Source organism: Hemitrygon akajei, unplaced genomic scaffold (assembly GCF_048418815.1).
Source record: "Hemitrygon akajei unplaced genomic scaffold, sHemAka1.3 Scf000045, whole genome shotgun sequence".
In the NCBI taxonomy this organism is placed as follows: Eukaryota; Metazoa; Chordata; class Chondrichthyes; order Myliobatiformes; family Dasyatidae; genus Hemitrygon; species Hemitrygon akajei.
Window position 1 is genome coordinate 5,169,496 of NW_027331931.1, and position 21,258 is coordinate 5,190,753.

Genomic DNA, 21,258 nt, shown 5'->3' on the forward strand with positions numbered 1-21,258 from the left:
ATCGCTCCAAAGAGAAAAGGCCGTATTCACTCAACCTATTCTCATAAGGCACGTTCCCCAATCCAGGCAACATCCTTGTAATTCTCCTCTGCACCCTTTCAATGGTTTCCACATCTTTCCTGTATTGACGGGACCAGAAATGTGCACAGTACTCCAAGTGGACTCTGACCATGGTCCTATATAGCTGCAACATTACCTCTCGGCTCTTAAACTCAATCGCACAGTTGATGAAAGCCAATGCACCTTATGCCTTTTTCTTTTTAAATCTTTGTATTAATTTTTAAGCAAACATAAATGAAACATGAATACAAAGTGTTTGAGAGTACATAGTTGATAGTTTAAGTAGACATTCAAATATATAATAATCAATATATATAGCCTCCCAAACTCATAGTATTTATGAACAAAAGAAACAAAAAGACCTTATGCCTTTTTAACCACACAGTCAACCTGCGTAACAGCTTTGAGTGTCCTTTGGACTCAGACCCCAAGATCCCGCGGATCCTCTACACTGCCAAGAGGCTTACCATTAATATATTCTGCCATCATATTTGACCTAACAAAATGAATCACCTCACACTTATCAGTGTTGAACTCCATTTGCCACTTCTCAGTCCAGTTTTGCATCTTATCAATGTCCTGCTGTAACCCCTGACAGCCCTCCACACTATCAACAACACCTCCCCCCCAAACTTTGTGTCATCAGCAAACTTACTATCCCATCCTTCCACTTCCTTATCCAGGTCATTTATAAAAATCACGAGGAGTAGAGTTCCCAGAACAGATCCCTGAGGCACACCAGACATACAGACAGATATCCTTTATTGATCCCGAGGGAAGTTGGGTTTTGTTACAGTCACACCAACCAATAATAGTGTAGAAATATAGCAATATAAAACCATAATTAAATAATAATAAGTAAATTATTCCAAGTGGAATAGCACTCCGAGGGAGGAGTTGTAAAGTTCGATGGCCACAGGCAGGAATGACTTCCTTTGATGCTCAGTGTTGCACCTCGGTGGAATGAGTCTCTGGCTGAATGTACTTCTGTGCCTAACCAGTACCTTATGGAGTGGATGGGAGTCATCCACTAGTCCACTAGTAATAGACCACTAGTCACCGACCTCCATGCAGAATATGACCCGACTACAACTATTCTTTGTCCTCTGTGGCAAGCCAGTTCTGGACCCACAAAGCAATGTCCTCTTGGATCTGTTTCCTCCTTACTTTCTCAATCGGCCTTGCATGGGGTACCTTGTTAAAGCTCATCTGAAAATCCATGCAAACAACATCCACTGCCTCTGCTTTATTTATCTTGCCTGTTATTTCCTCAAAATATTGCAAGTGATTTGTCACACGATTCCCTGCAAAGGAATTCTGCTGACTTTGTCCTACTTCATCATGCCTCCCCAATTACAGTACCCAAAAAACTCACCCTTAATACACCCGAACATATTCCTGACCACTGAGATCAGACTAACTGTCCTATAATCTCACTGGACAACAATTTTGTTTTTTCAAAAGTGTTGCTTCCTCAGAATTTTTTTGTTTATGATAAACTGCTTGAAGATTAACACGAATATAATTTAAGACTACTTGTATCACGCAGGAATTTGGAAAAACGACAAATTAACTGTTATTGAACATATTGTCTTTAATTGCATAATGGTGCTGCTGCTTTGCAATAGTGCAACCAAGTAAAAAATATTTGGTTAATGATTTTCATTCGTACTCAGTGTCTGAGGCTTCTCGCTTAAGTGCCCAACACTAATTTGCAGCATTGCTGGATTCAGTTGCCCTGGTATCTTTTCTCCATGACCACAGTGTCCTGGTGAAAACTTTCACCATGCTCGTCACTAACAGCACCAAGATTTGCAGGGAAGAAGTCCAAATGTGAATGCAGAAAATGAATCTTTAGTGACATGTTGCATTTCATGGTTTTATATGCTTGAAGCATGGTTTCAACCAGCTGCATGAAGCTTGGTGCTCTGTTGATGCAGAGAAAAATTTCAACAACTTCCTTGAATGCCTTCCATGTCATTTTCTCCAGTCCCACTAGAAATTCTTCAAATTGCCTGTCATTGATGACCTGTTTGATTTGTGGACCAATAAAAATGCTTTCCTTAACCTTGGCATCAGTTATTCTGGGAAAAATCTTTCATTGATTTTTTTTCCCTCTGCCTGGTAATAGCAAATTCCATCCTTACAGTCCTGAACCCAATAATTATTACTGAAACCTGTCCTGCCTTGCAGCAGCCGCGCCGGCTAAGTATGCCCAAGCATGCCTGAACAAGATAGGAAACTTTCCAGCTTACATTCCTGGCAACATTTTAATTGACCTGAATTATGAATTGAAATAATAAACATAAGCGATTTCAAAAAATGGTGCGTGATAGGGAAATTCCATGGTGATTTTCATGATCAGTAGCCCAAAATTCATAAGATACACCTAAAGGTTTTCAGGAAGCAAAACCTTTGTTGTCCATTGTTTTTTTTTCTTCTGCCTCCCTCTCTTCTTAAAGAGTGGAGTGACATTGGCAAGTTTCTAGTCCGCCAAAAACCATTCCAACATCTAGTGATTTCTGATAGATCATTACTCATCACTTGAAGAGAAAGCTAAGGGGGAACTTCTTCATTCAGAGGCGGGGAGAGTGTGCACCGAGCTGCCAGAGCAAGTGGCAGGGACGATTGTAATCTTTAAGAGAAATTTGCTTAGGTCACTGGATGAGAAGGATATGGAGGTCTATGGACAAGGTGGAAGTTGTTGGAACTCGGCAGATCAATGTTTTGGCACGGACTAGTTTGGCTGAAAGGGGTTTGCCTGGGTTGTAGTGTTCTTTGACTCTAATGCCTTCACAGTCTCTTCAGCTACCTCTTTCTGAACCCTGGGGTGTACACCTTCTGGTCCAGGAGTCTTATCTACCTTCAGGCCTTTCAGCTTCAAAAACACCTTCTCTCCTTGGTAAAAGCATGTATCCTCACTTCTGTCCCAGATACTGCTGAATGTTTGGCATTTATGCAATAAATTTAATGACACAATTGTAGTGGGTGACTTCAATCTGCAGGAGAATGGGGAAAGTCAGATTTGTGTCCGATCGCAAGAGATGGAATGTGTACAAAATGGCTTTTTAGAGCAGCTGATGGTTGAGCCTACTCAGGGAACTGCTATCTTAGTTTTGTGTTTTTTAATAACCCAGATCTTATTAGGGAGGATAATGTAAAGGAACCATTAGAAGGCAGTGATCTTAATTTGATTGAATTCCCACTGCAACTTGTGAGGGAGAAGCATAGGTCACATGCGGAGTATGGCAATGGAATAAAGTGTATTACAGAGGCATGAGAGAGGTGATTCCCCAGGTGGCTGACGTCTCTGAGAATAGTTCATAACGTACAGGATAGATATGTCTGGCAGAAGTAGTTCTCAAACAGCAGGGCTAGACTACCACGGCTGACAAAGGAAGTTAAGGACTGTATAAAAGCCAAGGAAAGTGCATATAATGTAGCAAAAGTGAGTAGGAAGTTAGATAAATGGGTTTCTTTTAAAATCCAGCACCAGGCAACTGAAAAAAAAGCAAATTATAGTCTAGTTAGCCTAACCTCAGTGGCTGGGAAAGCATTTGAGTCTAATATAACAGTTGAGGTTTTGGGGTACTAGGAGACTAATGATATAATAAGTCAAAGCCAGCATAGCTTCTGTACAGGGAAACCTTGCCTGATAAGTCTGTTACAGATCTTCGAGGAGGTCATAAGGAGGATGGACAAACGAGAGGCAGTGGATATCATTTACTTGGATTTTCAGAAGGCATCTGATAAGGTGTCACACATGAGACTGCTTAACAGGTTAAAAATCAGAGGAAATACTAGCATGGACAGAGGAATGGCTAACAGCCAAGACGCAGCGAGTGGGAATAAAAGGGGCCTTTTCTGGTTGGCTAGCAGTGACTAGTGGTCTACAGGGGTCAGTATTCGGACTGCTACTTTTCAAATAGTTTGTCAATGAGTTGGATAATGGAACTGATGGCTTTGTGGCAAGGTTTGTGGATGATACAAAGATAGGTGGAGGCGTTGGTAGTGCTGAGGAAGTAATCCGATTGCAGCAGGACACAGACAAATTTCAAGAACGGGCAAAAAAGTGGCAGATGGAATACAATACTGGGAAATGTATGATAATGCATTTTGGCAAAAGGAACAATAGTGAACTATTATCTGATTGGGGAAAAGGTTCAAACAACAGAAGTACAGAAGGAAATATGAATCCTCGGGCAAGACTCCCAGAAGGTTAATTTACAGGTTGAGCCTATGGTAAAGAAGGCAAATGCAATGCTGGCATTTATTTAAAGTGAAGTAGAATCTATAAGCAAGGAGATGATGCTGGTACTTTATAAGATACTACTTAGGCCGCACTGAGAGTATTTGGGATGCATATCTCAGAAAAGGTGTGTTGTTGTTGGAGAGAGTCCAGAGGGTGTTCAAGAAGATGATTCCGGTAATAAAGGGGTTAAGATATGAGGAGCGTTTGCCAGCCTTGGGCCTGTACTCCTGCACTGACATATGTTTAATAAATGTGAGTGGTGTGGGGTAAATCTCACTGAAACCTACCGAATGTGGAAAGGTCTGGATCGGGTGGATGAGGAGAGGACTTTTCGTATGGTGGGGGTAGCCATAACAGAGGGCACAGCCTCCAAACTGAGGAGCGACCTTTCAGAGTAGTTAAGGAGGATTTTGTTTAGTCAGACAGCAGTGAACATCTGGAATTCACTGACACAGATGGCGGTGGGAGCCAAATCCGTGGGTACATTTAAGGCAGAAGCTAATAGTTTGCTGATCAATCAGGGCATTACAGGATATGCAAGGAGGAAGGTGCGTGGGGTTGAGTGAGAACCGGGATCAGCCATGATAGAATGGCAGAGCAGACTTGATGGGCTGAATGGCCTAATTCTGCTCCTATGTCTTATGGTCTTATACTGCTAGTGTTTTAAACAGTGAAGATTGACACAAAATACTTATTACATTCGACCGCTATTTCTTTGCTCTATTACTAACTCACCAACATCATCTTCCAGCGGTACAACATCAACTCTTGCCTCTCTTTGACTCTTTATGTATCTGAACAACTTTTGATACTTCACTTACCTTAATTTTTCATCTTGTCTCTCCAGTGTTTTTTTTTAGTTGTCTCCTGTTGGTTATGTAAAAGCTTTCCAATCCTCTCACTTCCCTCTGTTTTCTTGCTGTATTATATGACCCCACTTCTGTTTTTATCAAAAAATGCTGGAAGAACCATTAATAATATCACAGGATAAGCAAGCAGGAACAACTCCGTTAATAGATAAAACCATTCCCAACACACGCATATTCCTCGACCAGTGGATCACCTCTCCACAGGTATTGTTTGCGTCATCAGTCAGACAAACAGAAGATTTTCTCTGTCTATCAGCTTCCAAGCATTGCTACTCTGTCATTCTTTGCCATGCCCCACTGCTGATTCCCTACACCTCATCGTACATTCGTACCCTGACCATCGTCCAGAGCCCCAAACTCTGCCCTGAAAATGACCCATAATGTGGAAATGAGCCCTGAATAAGGAGGTTAACCCTCAATGTCATTCTTCCTCAGCCCAGAGATTTGAGGGGCGAAGAACATCTCTGACAGAACTGCAGGCAGCTCGACTTCTTCAGTCTGCAGAAAACTCAAGGGAAACCTCTTCACCCACACAGTGGTGACTGTTTGGAACCCAACACCACAGGGAGAGCAGGAGATGAACAACAGGGGAGGATTTAAAAGTACTGTGATGGAACAGAATAACTGGCAGGGCCCAGCAAGCCTGAGTTGACTCTCTACTGTACACTAGGTGTGTTATAAATTCGCTAAGTACCGGAGACAGAGTTTAAAATAGAACTGATTTATTCGTCACATATCCAGAGTATTAAACTTTAGTCCCATTAAAGGTGAATGTGCAGCAGAAGAAACTCCTCCCATGCCCAGTGACCAGGGTGCAGAACCGGGTGTGGTGAGCAACAGCAATAATTGCAGAGTTCAGCACCGACAGTCACTCTCAAAATTGCATTCTGCAACGGTGATGGACAAATATCCAGCATGCAGCTTATCGAAACTTTCTCCCCAGTGTGAACCCTGTAGTGTATCACAAGGTTAGATTACTGAGTGAATCCTTCCCCACATTGACAGCAGGTGAACGGCCTCTCCCCTGTGTGAACTCAATGATGCACATTTGGTGGAGATAGCTGAGAGAATCTCCTCCCAAAGTCTGAGCAGGTGAACGGCCTCTTCCCAGTGTGAACTGACTGGTGTCTCAGTAGGTGAGATGACTGAGTGAATCCCTTCCCACAGTCTGAGCAGGTGAATGGCCTCTCTCCAGTGTGAATTCGCTGATGTACCTTCAGTGTGGATGACTGAGTGAATCCCTTCCCACAGTCTGAACAGGTGAAAGGCCTCTCTCCGGTGTGAACTGACTTGTGTTTTTGTAAATCAGATGATGAAGTGAATCCCTTCCCACAGTCTGAGCAGGTGAATGGCCAGTCCCCAGTGTGAACTGACTGGTGTGCCAGTAATTCCGATGACTGAGTGAATCCTTTCCCACATTCTGAGCAGATGAAGGGCCGCTCCCCAGTGTGAACTCGCTGGTGTGCAAGTAGGATAGATGATCGAGTGAATCCCTTTCCACAGTCTGAACAAATGAATGGCCTCACCCCAGTGTGAACTCGTTGGTGACACTGTAGGTTGTATAAATGAGTGAATCCCTTCCCACAGTCTGAGCAGGTGAATGGCCGCTCCCCAGTGTGAACTGACTGGTGTGCCAGTAGGTGAGATGACTGAGTGAATCCCTTCCGACAGTCTGAGCAGGTGAATGGCCTCTCCCCAGTGTGAACTCGCTGGTGTAACTTGAGTTGCGATGAGTAGGTGAATCTCTTCCCACAGTCTGAGCAGGTAAATGGCCGCTCCTTGGTGTGAACCTGCTGGTGAGCCATTAGGTCAGATGACCGAGTGAATCCTTCCACAAAAACTCAGAAGATGACCAGCCTCTGCCCAGTGTGAACTGACTGGTGTGTCCACAGATGGGATGACTGACTGAATCCCTTCCCAAACACAGAACAGGTGAATGGCCTTGCCCAGTGTGAACTTGCTGATGTAACTTCAGTTGAGATTAACGAGTGAATCCATTCCCACTGTCTGAGCAGGTGAATGGCCTCTCCCCTGTGTAAAATGACGGACGTGCCAGTTGGTCAGATGACTGAGTGAATCCCTCCCCACAGTCTGAGCAGGAAGGATGGTCGATTGAATCCCTTGCTCCTTAAATATCTAGACAGAGACAGCACAACTGGTGTGTTGTGTTTGAATTCCCATAGACAAATTCCTTGTCGATTTTAACCTGTAAAAAGATTTAAAAATCCATCAGTGGGTGAAGAAGAATATTTGAGATTAGATCACTTGAGTTGCCAAGGTGTGATTTGACATCACACTATTACAGTGAGGTTCAACCCAAGTTGGAGAGAGAAATCACCTTCTAACTCTACACAGTGCTGGTGTCTGGAATGACCCTCAAACTCTCTGATGCTCTATAAGAATGGGGCATTTCTGGAATCTCCATCTGAGACTTGGCTCTGTTTGACTCTGTCCATTCACATTATTCCCTGTTCCCACTGAGCTGCAAGGATGCCTGGCCCCACTGTAACAGAAACCCTCTCATGCAAATAGCCTTTGTTGATGTGCAGCTAGGGTTTTCCTTTATGTAATGTTAATTTAAAGTGCCACAGTTTCAATGCCATGTCAATATCTCCTGACCTGGCTGGTGGCGTAGTGGCATCAGTGCCAGACTTCGGGACGAAAGGTCCTGAGTTCGAATCCAGCCGGCTCCCCTGCACGCTTTCCATCCGTGCTGGGTTACCAGCTGGTGATCTCTTTGGAACCTCACCCGGCAGAAGGCAATGGCATACTTGCCTCGTATGTGGTTGCCCATGACGTCAGAGAGGCATGGAGGGAAATCGTCCGCTAACCGGAGAGACTCCGGAATTGAGGTACCTTTCCTTAAATATCTCCTACTCAAGATATATGGTTGGTCTGCACAGCTGTTAAAATGAATTTGAGTGAATATTAGTATTATTTAAGGTTCTGTCACAGTCATGGAAAAGTACAACACAGAAATAGGCCTTTTGGCCCATCTAGTTTGTGTTGAACTATTTAAACTTTCTACTCCTGTACCCCTACCATCCAGGTACCTACACAAACCTCTTAAATGTTGAAATCCAGCTCGTATGCACCACTTGTGCTGGCTGCTCATTCCACACCCAGATTACCGGCTGTGTGAAGAAGTTTCCCCTCATGTTCCCCTTAACATTTCACCTTTCACCCTTAACCCATGGCCTCTGGTTGTAGTCCCACCCCATCTCAGTGGTAAAAGCCAGCTTCCATTTACCGTATCTATAAACCTCTAAATAGTCGTATAACTGCATCAAATCTCCCCTCAATCTTCTACGTTCCCTGACCTGTTCAATCTCTCCTTATAACCCAAGTCCTCCAGACCTGGCCACATCCTTGTGAATTTTCTCTGAACTCTTTCAAAGTCTTTATATCTTTCCTATAGGTTGCTGACCAAAACTGCACTGAATACTCCAAATTAGGCCTCACCAATGTCTTGTACAAGGTCAACATAACATACCATTCAGTACTTTGGTTTATGAAGGACTATGTGCCAAAATCTTTCTTTCCGTCCCTATCTAACTGTGACACCAGTTTCAGTGAAATATAGACCTGTATTCCCAGATCCCATTCTTCAACAACACTCCTCCATGTCCGACCAGTCACTGTGTAAGACCCACCCTGGTAGGTCCCACCAACATGCAACACCTCGCACTTGTCTGCATTGAATTCCATTTTCCATTTCTCAAGCCATATTTCCACCTGGTCCAGTTCGCACTGCAAGCCATGATAGTCTTCTCACAGTCCGCTGAATCCCCAGTCTCGGTTTCATCCAGAAACTTGCTGATCCCTAACCATCTTATCATCCAGACCACTGATATAGGTGACAAACAACAACAGATCCAGCACTGATCCCTGTGGCAACCACTAGACACAGGCCTCCGGTCAGAGAGGCAACCATCTGCTACCACGCTCTGGCTTCTCCCAAAGACAGAGTCTCATCCAATTTACTGTCTAATCTTGAATGCTGAGTGACTGAACCTTCTTGACCAACCTCCCATATGAGACTTTGTCAAGTGCCTTGCTAAAGTCCATGTAGACAACATCCACTGCCTTGCCCTCATCCACTTTCCTGATAACTTCCTTGAGAGACTCGGTAAGATTGGTTAGACATGACCTACCATGCACAAAGCCATGCTGTCTATCTTTAGTCAGACCACATCGATCCAAATGCTTACATATCCGAATCCTGCACATATGTTCTAATAACTTTCCCACTACTGATGTCAAGCTCACCAACATATAATTTTCTTGTTTATCCTTACAGCCCTTCTCGAACAGCGGAACAACATTGTCTGTCCTCCAATCCTCCAGTACCTCACCTGTCACTAAGGAAGATTTGAATATCTCTGCTTGTGCCCCAACAATTTCTGCACTTGTCTTCCGCAGGGTCCTAGGGAACAACTTGTCAGGCCCTGGGGATTGATCCATGCTAATTTGCCAAAAGACAGCAAACACCTCCACCTCTGTAATCTGTACAGGGTCCATGAAGTTGATGCTGCTTTGCCTTACCTCTACAGACTCTGTGTCCATCTCCTGAGTAAATACAGATGCAAAACTACTATTTAAAACCTCCCCCATCTATTTTGTCTCCTGTATAGATTACCATTCTGATCGTCCAGAGTGAGCATGTTTCTGTTCTGACCTTCTCCATGTTTCTGTGACAGAGAAGCTGGCCAAACCTGACTGGAAGGGGAATCTGGTAGGAGTGACGACAGAGCAGCAATGGCTGGAGTTTCTGGGAGCAACTCGGGAGCTGAGTGATCGATACATCCCAAAGAAGTGGAAGCAATGGAAAGGCAGGAGGACACAACCGTGGCTGAAATGAGAAGCCAAACCCAACATAAAAGCCAAAGAGAGGGCAAACAAAAGAGCAAAAACTATTGGGAAGCTTTCAGAAACCAACAAAAGACAACTAAAGAAAGTCAGATGAGCTCAGGGTGTGGAAATATGATATTGTAGTCATTAATGGGTCTTGGTAGCACCCAACAGCCTGAGGAATTTCGAGGAACAAAATTTCTGGGGCCTCAATACCTGTTGAAAACTGCACCAGTTACCTTTCAACTTTTATTTTGGTAGGCACGTACAACCTCTACACCCTCAGAATTTCACTTCTGAAGAACTCCCTCTCACCAAATACTCCTTTGCCAGAAAACAGCCTGTCCCAATCCACACTTGTCAAATCCTTGAAAATACCATAAAAATTGATCTTTCCCCAATTTAGAATCTCAAGAGAGGTCCAGGCCTCTGTTTTTCCATATTTTCTTGGAATCTCATGGCATTATGATCACTAGACACAAAGTGTTGCCATACACTAATTTCTGTCACCAGCCCTGGATCATTTCCCAACAGCTTATTGCACACTTCTACGCCGGTTTTTTACGTACTGATTAAGGTTCATTTGACAAACTCGACCCCATCTAGTCCTTTTACAGTATGGCAGTCCCAGTCAATATACAGAAAGTTAAAATCACTTGCTATATCAACTTTTGTTACTTGGTATAGTCTATGAACTCTCTACAAATTGGTTCCTCTAAATCCCTCAGACTGTTGGGTGCAACCAATTCCCAGTAATGCCTACGATATCATAATTCCTTGCCCTGGGCTCATCTGGCTTTCCTACGATGCTTCTTCCATCGTGATTTCCACAGCTCAACACATCCATCGCACCATGTTCAAGCATTTGATTGCTGACTGTATCTGAGGTCTGAACAACATCTGTCTGGTGTCAATAAAACAACCTCTCCCTCAATGTCAGAAAAACCTCTGACGCTGAATTTTGCGGTGAGGATGCAGGAAAGGTTTTCTTCTGATGACACTTCCATGAAGGTCATATTTGTGCAGGTGTCGCTGCAGAGTAGAACAGCGCACCACCACTCCAGAGTCTGTTACATCTTACTGAATGTTTTTTTTACATCAAACAGGGGTTTTGGTTTGCCTTTCTAGCAATCCAATGAGTAGTTCTCTCATAAAATTTTCTTGGTCTTCCAGACATCAACTTGATCTCCACCGTTCCTGTTAACTGCCATTTCTTAATTACATTGCGAACTGAGGAAACGGCTACCTGAAAACACTTTGCTATCTTCTTATAGCCTTCTCCTGCTATGTGAGCATCCATTATTTTAAATTTCAGAGTGCCAGGCAGCTGCTTAGAGGAGCCCATGGCTGCTGATGGTTGGGACAAGGTTTGAGGGGTCAGGGTATTTATGAAGCTTTGCGATTTGCATAACCTGGCCTGTCCTAACAAGCTAACTCAGGCCTGAGACCTTGGTAAAAGTTATCTGAGAGCTCAAATCTCTTGGGGTGGCCAAACTTTTCCATGGTGCTCCTTTCCTTTTTCTCACTCTAAAATTGTACAAAACAGAAATAATACACTAAATTGCTTAAAATGTTGAAGAATATTTCATCTTTAACTTTATGACTTTTGGAGATCAGTTCACCTTCTACTCACTTAACTATTCACAGTAACAGGAAGTTTGACCAGCGGTGCCCAACCATTTGCAAAGCACTGTATGGGATGGGGTGGAGAGCACGGGGTGTGATGGGAGAGAGGGGGAGGAGGAGGAGGACTGACAGAGAGTGAAGAGGGAGAATGTGAGCGGTGACTGGTAGATTTAGAGGGTGAGAAAGAGGGGCCAACAATGTGGGATACAGGAGCCAGCAGTGAGAGTGTTTGGGAGAGTGGGGGTGGTGGAATGTCGGGAGAGAGATAGAGAGAGAGAAAGCTGGAAATGGAGGAGGTTACAGAGTGGTGGAGGTGACTGAGTGAGAGAGAAAAGTTTGGTTGAGGTGAGAGGGTGCGTGAGAGAGGAGGAGATGGAGATGAGAAGGCAGAGGGTGACTGAGATTGAGAGTGAGGTGGCGGATGATAGGGGTAGGGACAGGGATTGTGGGATGGGAGAGAGAATGGAAAAGGAAGAGAAACAGAGTGGATAGAAGGGGAGAAGGGGAGAGAGTGTGAGAGAAATGAAGAGAGAGGCATGAGAGAGTGAGTAGGTGAAGAGAGACACAAGAGAGGAGTACTATTTGCTAATAGAGGAGTAGAGAGAGGTGAAAAAGAAGGAGAGTGTGAGGAAAGGGGCGAAAGAGAGTGGGAGGCTGGTTGAGTAGCAGCGTAACTGAGAGGGATAGGGAAGAGGGAAGGGAGAGGGAGAGAGGCGGTGAGGAAGCAAGGATGATTGAGAGGGGCGATGATAAGGAAGGGGTATGGGAGAGGCGAGACAGTGAGGGAGAGAGGGAGGAAGAAGGGAGGGCTGAAGTAGAGGGCCCTATGAGGAAGAGGGACTGTGAGGAGGGAGTGGTGAGGGACACGGGGTAAGTAGCCAGGGATGAGGGAGAAAGGTGAGAAGATGGTGTGTCTGATTAGAATTGTTAGACTAACTATTTATTCAGTCCCCTGTTGTAGGGTCATTAATCACATTCCATGCCCTGACATTTACCATGTATGATTCTGGTCTACATATCCGACAGCGGGGAGTCTTAACAGTATGGTTCTGGTCTACATATCCAACAGCGGCGAGTCTTAACAGTATGGTTCTGGTCTACATATCCGACAGCGGGGAGCCTTAACAGTATGGTTCTGGTCTACATATCCGACAGCGGCGAGTCTTAACAGTATGGTTCTGGTCTACATATCCGACAGCGGGGAGTCTTAACAGTATGGTTCTGGTCTACATATCCGACAGCGGCGAGTCTTAACAGTATGGTTCTGGTCTACATATCCGACAGCGGGGAGTCTTAACAGTATGGTTCTGGTCTGCATATCCGACAGCGGCGAGTCTTAACAGTATGGTTCTGGTCTACATATCCGACAGCGGGGAGTCTTAACAGTATGGTTCTGGTCTACATATCCGACAGCGGGGAGTCTTAACAGTATGGTTCTGGTCTACATATCCGACAGCGGGGAGTCTTAACAGTATGATTCTGGTCTACATATCCGACAGCGGGGAGTCTTAACAGTATGGTTCTGGTCTACATATCCGACAGCGGGGAGTCTTAACACGTATGGTTCTGGTCTCCATATCCGACAGCGGGGAGTCTTAACACGTATGGTTCTGGTCTCCATATCCGACAGTGGGGAGTCTTAACACGTATGGTTCTGGTCTACATATCCGACAGCGGCGAGTCTTAACAGTATGGTTCTGGTCTACATATCCGACAGCGGGGAGTCTTAACACGTATGGTTCTGGTCTACATATCCGACAGCGAGGAGTCTTAACAGTATGGTTCTGGTCTACATATCCGACAGCGAGGAGTCTTAACAGTATGGTTCTGGTCTACATATCCGACAGTGGGGAGTCTTAACAGTATGGTTCTGGTCTACATATCCGACAGCGGGGAGTCTTAACACGTACGGTTCTGGTCTACATATCCGACAGCGGGGAGTCTTAACACGTACGGTTCTGGTCTACATATCCGACAGCGGGGAGTCTTAACAGTATGATTCTGGTCTACATATCCGACAGCGGGGAGTCTTAACAGTATGGTTCTGGTCTACATCTCCGACAGCGGGGAGTCTTAACAGTATGGTTCTGGTCTACATATCCGACAGCGGGGAGTCTTAACACGTATGGTTCTGGTCTACATATCCGACAGCGGGGAGTCTTAACAGTATGGTTCTGGTCTACATATCCGACAGCGGGGAGTCTTAACAGTATGGTTCTGGTCTACATATCCGACAGCGGGGAGTCTTAACAGTATGGTTCTGGTCTACATATCCGACAGCGAGGAGCCTTAACAGTATGGTTCTGGTCTACATATCCAACAGCGGGGAGTCTTAACACGTATGGTTCTGGTCTACATATCCGACAGCGGGGAGTCTTAACACGTATGGCTCTGGTCTACATATCCGACAGCGGGGAGTCTTAACAGTATGGTTCTGGTCTACATATCCGACAGCGGGGAGTCTTAACACGTATGGTTCTGGTCTCCATATCCGACAGCGGGGAGTCTTAACGCATATGGTTCTGGTCTACATATCCGACAGCGGGGAGTCTTAACGCGTATGGTTCTGGTCTACATATCCGACAGCGGGGAGTCTTAACAGTATGGTTCTGGTCTACATATCCGACAGCGGGGAGTCTTAACAGTATGGTTCTGGTCTACATATCCGACAGCGGCGAGTCTTAACACGTATGGTTCTGGTCTCATATCCGACAGCGGGGAGTCTTAACAGTATGGCTCTGGTCTACATATCCGACAGCGGGGAGTCTTAACAGTATGGTTCTGGTCTACATATCCGACAGCGGGGAGTCTTAACACGTATGGTTCTGGTCTACATATCCGACAGCGGGGATTCTTAACAGTATGGTTCTGGTCTACATATCCGACAGCGGGGAGTCTTAACAGTATGGTTCTGGTCTCCATATCCGACAGCGGGGAGTCTTAACAGTATGGTTCTGGTCTACATATCCGACAGCGGGGAGTCTTAACACGTATGGTTCTGGTCTACATATCCGACAGCGGGGAGTCTTAACAGTATGGTTCTGGTCTCCATATCCGACAGCGGGGAGTCTTAACTGTATGGTTCTGGTCTACATATCCGACAGCGGGGAGTCTTAACAGTATGGTTCTGGTCTACATATCCGACAGCGGGGAGTCTTAACACGTATGGTTCTGGTCTACATATCCGACAGCGGGGAGTCTTAACACGTATGGTTCTGGTCTACATATCCGACAGTGGGGAGTCTTAACACGTATGGTTCTGGTCTACATATCCGACAGCGGGGAGTCTTAACAGTATGGTTCTGGTCTACATATCCGACAGCGGGGAGTCTTAACAGTATGGTTCTGGTCTACATATCCGACAGCGGGGAGTCTTAACAGTATGGTTCTGGTCTACATATCCGACAGCGGGGAGTCTTAACAGTATGGTTCTGGTCTACATATCCGACAGCGGGGAGTCTTAACAGTATGGTTCTGGTCTACATATCCGTCAGCGGGGAGTCTTAACAGTATGGTTCTGGTCTACATATCCGACAGCGGGGAGTCTTAACAGTATGGTTCTGGTCTACATATCTGACAGCGGGGAGTCTTAACAGTATGGTTCTGGTCTACATATCCGACAGCGGGGAGTCTTAACAGTATGGTTCTGGTCTACATATCCGACAGCGGGGAGTCTTAACACGTATGGTTCTGGTCTACATATCCGACAGCGGGGAGTCTTAACAGTATGGTTCTGGTCTCCATATCCGACAGCGGGGAGCCTTAACACGTATGGCTCTGGTCTACATATCCGAGAGCGGGGAGTCTTAACAGTATGGTTCTGGTCTACATATCCGACAGCGGGGAGTCTTAACACGTATGGTTCTGGTCTCCATATCCGACAGCGGGGAGTCTTAACAGTATGGTTCTGGTCTACATATCCGACAGCGGGGAGTCTTAACAGTATGGTTCTGGTCTCCATATCCGACAGCGGCGAGTCTTAACACGTATGGTTCTGGTCTCCATATCCGACAGCGGGGAGTCTTAACAGTATGGTTCTGGTCTACATATCCGCCAGCGGGGATTCTTTACAGTATGGTTCTGGTCTCCATATCCGACAGCGGGGAGTCTTAACAGTATGGTTCTGGTCTCCATATCCGACAGCGGCGAGTCTTAACACGTATGGTTCTGGTCTACATATCCGACAGCGGCGAGTCTTAACAGTATGGTTCTGGTCTACATATCCGACAGCGGGGAGTCTTAACAGTATGGTTCTGGTCTACATATCCCACAGCGAGGAGTCTTAACGCGTATGGTTCTGGTCTCCATATCCAACAGCAGGGAGTCTTAACATGTACAGTTCTGGTCTCCATATCTGACAGTGGAGAGTCAACGCATACGGTTCTTGTCTACATATCCGACAGTGGGGAGTCTTAACACGTACGGTTCTGGTCTCCATATCTGACAGTGGAGAGTCAACGCATACGGTTCTGGTCTACATATCCGACAGTGGGGAGTCTTAACACGTACGGTTCTGGTCTACATATCTGACGGGGGGAGCTTCACAGCATACAGGGACCTACTGCAAATCGCAGTGCATTGCCAACCGCAGCTGATGCGGGTGTTTCTCCTGTTCAGGTGGCGGTGAGGAAGGTGTTAATCTCGGGTTTGTGTAAATCGAGGGCCGGTTGCAGTGGGAAAGGGCCGGGACCGAGCCGGACAGCTGGAGGCTCCGGGCTCTCCAGTCTTGCATCCCTGGTTTTAGTTTTGCACTGAGTCAGGATAGCGGGATCAGTTTGCTCTGGTTCCCCAAGCTGGGAGGGTGGACGTGGGTGAAGGGGGCCTGTCTATGTGTCGGTGTGGGGTGAATGGTCAGAAGGGTGTGGGGCCACTGGGGGGACGGAGGGTGGTTGGGGTACTGCGGGTGATCGGAAGTAACACGACCTGGGTGGATGGGCAAGGGGTAAATTACGTTGTCAACGAGGGTGGATCTGGTCCAATGAATCAGACAGCTCAGCTCGCGTATCCTTTCAGGAGGCCACAATTCTCTCATCATCTTAATCAGTGAGTAATCTTCCTGTTAACATTGAGTTTGTTACAGAGCCCCAGGGTCTGGGAATGGCTGGGTGGTAGGAGGCAGAGTGTTATGGTGACTGCCTGTTTCTTGGACTCGAGTCCCATGCTTAGTGACATTCCCTGGGGTTACACCCATTGCTACTTGTCTTCTATGTCAATAATTTAGTGAGAAAGTACAGGGTATGGGGAGAGAGTTTGCAGCAAGTTCAAACAATTACTCTTTTTGAAAGACAGTCAGTATAAACCCTCCCCTCTCTTTCCCTCTCCCCACTCAGAACTGACCAAAAGCTACTTCAGGAGATGCAAGATCTTGAACTGAGTAACCACTGTGAGGGAATGGGAGTGATTTCAAAGGGCTGGGCTGCTGGCAGCACATTACCAGACCTGGAGTGATTGTAAATGGGTCTGGCAGAGGCATAACTGTTACTTCTGGGCACATTCAGTCTCACTCCAACTATTTCCTACCTTCCTTTGTGCAGGTATGTAATGTCTAAAGGACCAGTGTTTGAGTAAATGAGACTCACCAAACTTTCTCCTGACTGAATCACTGGAATCTCTGAGTCAGATGGGAACTCTCCAGTTGGTGCTCTCAATCCTCGGGCTGGTTCACTTGTTGCTGTTCCCTCGTCTTCAGTCATGGTTTGCTTCCATTTGGGGTTTTTCTTCCAATAAATCTCTCACCACATGTCTAACTTTAACATGAAAGACAATGAAGCCGATTAGCAATAAAAAGGAGAACCAAACATTTCTATTAAATGTTACTATGAACAAAACTCACTGAACATTAAACATTGAAGACTGAGCAGAAAGGAAAACACCACCCACCCGGAGACAGTGAGCATGTGTGAAGAGATTGTTACATCTGCGGATAAATGGGAGGGGCAAACAGGATCACGTGACTGGTGGGGGTCTCCCACCCCAGGCAGAGGGTCCAGCTACCCACCGCTCTGTGGAAAGAGACAAACTTGTCGCTTACATCTGGTCTCACCTTAAGTGTATTAGACATTTCAATCCCCAGGAAAAATATATTGTCTATCCACTCAGATTCATAATCAAGTTTATTATCACCAGCATGTGGTGTAAAATTTGTTAACTTTGCAGCAGCATTTCAATGTAATACATGATATAGAAAAAAAAAACAAAATAATAAAAAATTACAGTATACGTATATCTGGGACCATTGATCGTCGTAATTTTTATAAATGACCTTGATGAGAAAGTGAAGGGATGTGTTAGTAAATTTGCTGATGACACAAATGTTGGGAGTGTTGTGGATAGTGTGGAGGGCTGTCAGAGGTCACAGTGGGACACTGAAAGGATGCAAAACTGGGCTGAGAAGTCCCAAATGGAGTTCAACCCGGATAAGTTTGAAGTTGTTCAATTTGTTAGGTCAAACATGATGGCAGAATATCGCATTAATGGGAAGACTCTTCACAGTGCGGAGGATCAGAGGGATCTTGGGATCCGAGTCCATAGGATACTCAAGTCTGATATGCAGGTTGACTCTATGGTCTACGGTGCATTGACCTTTATTAATTGTGTGATTGAGTTTAGGAGCCGAGAGTTTTTGTTGCAGCTATATAGGACCCTGGTCACACTCCACTGTGCTCAATTCTGGTCACCTCACTACAGGAAAAATGTGGAAATCTTAGAAAGGCTGCAGAGGAGAGTTAAAAGTATGTTGCCTGGATTGGGGATCATGCCTTATGAAAATAGGTTGAGTGAACTCGGCTATTTCTCCTCAGAGCGACAGAGGATGAGACGTGACCTGAAAGAGGTATATAAGGTTATGAGAGGCATTGATCATGTGGGTAGTCAGAGGCTTTTTTCTAGGGCTGAATTGGTAACTACAAGAGGACACAGGTTTAAGGTGTTGGGGAGTAGGTACAGAGGAGATATCAGGGGTGAGTTTTTTTAGTCAGAGAGAGGTGGAGAGTGGTGTAATGGGCTGCCGGCAATGGTTATGGAGGTGGGTATGATAGGCTCTTTTCAGAGATTTTTGGATAGGTACCTGCCGGCACCGGAGGAAAATAGAGAAAAACTAGCTTAGAAAAATAGAGGGCAATGGGTAACCATAGTAATTTCTAAGGCAGGAACATGTCAGCACAACTTTGTGGGCTGAAGGGACTATACTGTATTGTGCTGTAGGTTTTCTATTATTCTATGAATAAATTAAAAATCATGCAAAAAGCAGAAATACTATATATTTAAAAAGTGAGGTCGTGTTCAAGGGTTCAATGTCTATTCGGCAATCAGAAGGCAGAGGGAAAGAAACTGTTTCTGTGTCACTAAGTGTGTGCCTTCAGGCTTCTATATCTCCCTCTCTGATGGTAACATTGAGAAAAGGGCATGCCCTGGGTGCTGGAGTTCCTTAATAATGGACGCTGCCTTTCTGAGACACTGCTTCTAATCCTTTGGTAATCTTATAAACGTCTATTCAGTCTCACCCCAGCCGGCACGGCTCCAGAGAAAACAACATAAGATTGACCAACCTCCCGTTATAGCTCAGGCCCTCTATTCCAAGCAATATCTTGGTAAACCTCTTCTGCGCCCTCTCCAAAGCCCCGATATCCTTCAGAGAATGAGAGCGACCACAACTGTATAAAACACTCCAGATGTGGCCTAATTAATCTTATAAAGCTGCAACATAACTTCCCAACTTTTGAACTCAATGATAAAGACAACCACGCCATTTGCCTTCTTAACCACCCGATCAATCTGTGCAGTCTCTTTCAGGGAGAGATGAACTCGGACTCCAAGATCCCTCTGATCATCAACACTGTTCAGGGTTTTGCATTTAACAGTGTACTGTCTCATACATTCGACCTACCGAGCTGCCAAGGTGATCATCACTAATCAAATCTCACTGACTTTTCGAAGGACCTGTTGAATTTATTGCCAAGTGCACAAGTACGGGAAGTTACAGGAACAGAGAAACACTGACTTGTGGCAGCATCACAGGCAAGTACATTCAGATAACACAAATTGTACAATTCTCTGTCAGTAACAGTATAGAAACATGTTTTACTTCATCGTGCTAATAGGACCAGAACAACAGGGGCTGAGCGGCGGCTCATCTCAGACGGTTCGGTGTGAATGTCTCACAACCCGGACCGACCCCGGCAGATTCTGTGAAGGAAGCGAGGCGAGGCCGCCAGTTCAGGAAAGTTCATCCCCTCCCCCTTCAGGTTTCACCGATCACCTTGTGTTTCTCTCTCCCTCCCCACCCCCACCTTTTATTATCCAGTCCTGCCGAAGGGTTTCGGCCGGTAATGTCGACTGTATTCTTCCCCTAGATTCTGCCCGGACTGCTGAGTTCCTCCAGCATTTTGTGCGCGTTGCTCGCATTTCCAACATCTGCAGGCTTGATCTTGTTTGAATTCGGGAAAGTTAACTCACCACCCAACGTCAGACCTCCCCGCTCGGGACCGGCTTCAATACTCACCGAAGGGAAATTGTTGCTGCTGCCCCGCAGAGAATAATCCGTCTCCGGCTCCCCATCCAAGGGGGCGAGAAGCCCCTCCCGATCCCGATCTCACCGCCGTCCCGCTTTCACAAAGAACGAAAAAACACTGCCTTTCCCGGGAATGTGAGCATGCGCAATGTGCTTATTGCGTCACGGGCGTTGGGCGGAGCCTCGGAAAATGCTGACGATCCGCTGTAAAACAGGATCACGTGACTCGGTGACTGTTCCTCCCCCTTCACATATTGCCCGACCCACCGCCGCATTTCCCAAATTATTTCATTATTTCCCTATATTATTTCCATATTTACACCAGACTCGTATTTAGTTTTTCCCTCCATATCTTCCCCGATCCCTTTCCCTCCAGCCCCAGGTCACAGAGTTCTCAGGGTTATAATTTCGATTCCCATCCCATCCCGACACACAATTCAGACCCACACAGGAAATGTGCGGGTTTCAGTAAAATCAGTCTATGTTTATAAACACTTAATTATTAGCCCAGCCGTTAAACTGATAAAGCTCGAGCACAGCAGCACGTGGGTGACGTAACACACGGCGCCCGTCAGGGCAGATCCCGGTGTGGGGAGCCCATGTGTGACGTCAGGCGAGTGGGGGGGGGAGTTGTGTGACGTCACCTGTGGGGGAGCGCTCGTATTTAAAAGCACTTTAATGGATTTTTCAGTGGGACAACAACATTAATCACGGGTTTCATCACTGAATCCAGTGTTGTGGGATGTAAAGTCCCCTGTTATGTGTCCGGCTGTGCCGTGTTGTTGGTGGAGTGGGCAGCGTGGTGTTTGTCTCGATTCGGGTCACAACACCAGAATTGCCAGCGGGGTCCACACACAGTGTATTAGTCAACAGAAAACCTCTCGTCCCTGCAGTCTTTGTCTCCTGGTAAACTCAACACCCTGACAGTGTGGACCATAGATATCCCTGCCTCTCAGAGTCAGGGAATCACTCAGACAGCTGATCGCTGAGAGGATTTATATTTATTGCTCATTAAAGTTCACCCAGATTCGTTTGGACGGATTTGATGTGGAGTTCGGGGTGTCACAGTGAAAGGGCCGGACGGTCGAACT

The 21,258-nt window shown here is 45.8% G+C and overlaps 1 protein-coding gene across 2 annotated transcripts; it reads right to left on the reverse strand.

Moving 5' to 3' along the window:
- Positions 1-1,636: 1,636 nt before the first annotated feature.
- LOC140720648 (uncharacterized) lies at positions 1,637-20,290 on the reverse strand. 2 transcript variants are annotated; one of them, XR_012097236.1, is made up of 4 exons: positions 20,159-20,290; positions 17,238-17,405; positions 5,134-5,271; positions 1,637-2,089 (listed from the first exon to the last, which is right to left on the reverse strand). XR_012097236.1 is itself a non-coding variant. In XM_073035486.1 (3 exons), exon 3 carries the CDS (start codon positions 6,984-6,986, stop codon positions 6,216-6,218), a length of 771 nt encoding a protein of 256 aa, XP_072891587.1. In that variant the 5' UTR covers positions 6,987-7,387; positions 17,238-17,405; positions 20,159-20,290; the 3' UTR covers positions 5,893-6,215. The 2 variants fall into 2 exon arrangements, 1 of the variants encoding a protein (XP_072891587.1); XM_073035486.1 differs by lacking the exons at positions 1,637-2,089; positions 5,134-5,271 and adding an exon at positions 5,893-7,387.
- Between the last annotated feature and the right edge of the window lie 968 nt (positions 20,291-21,258).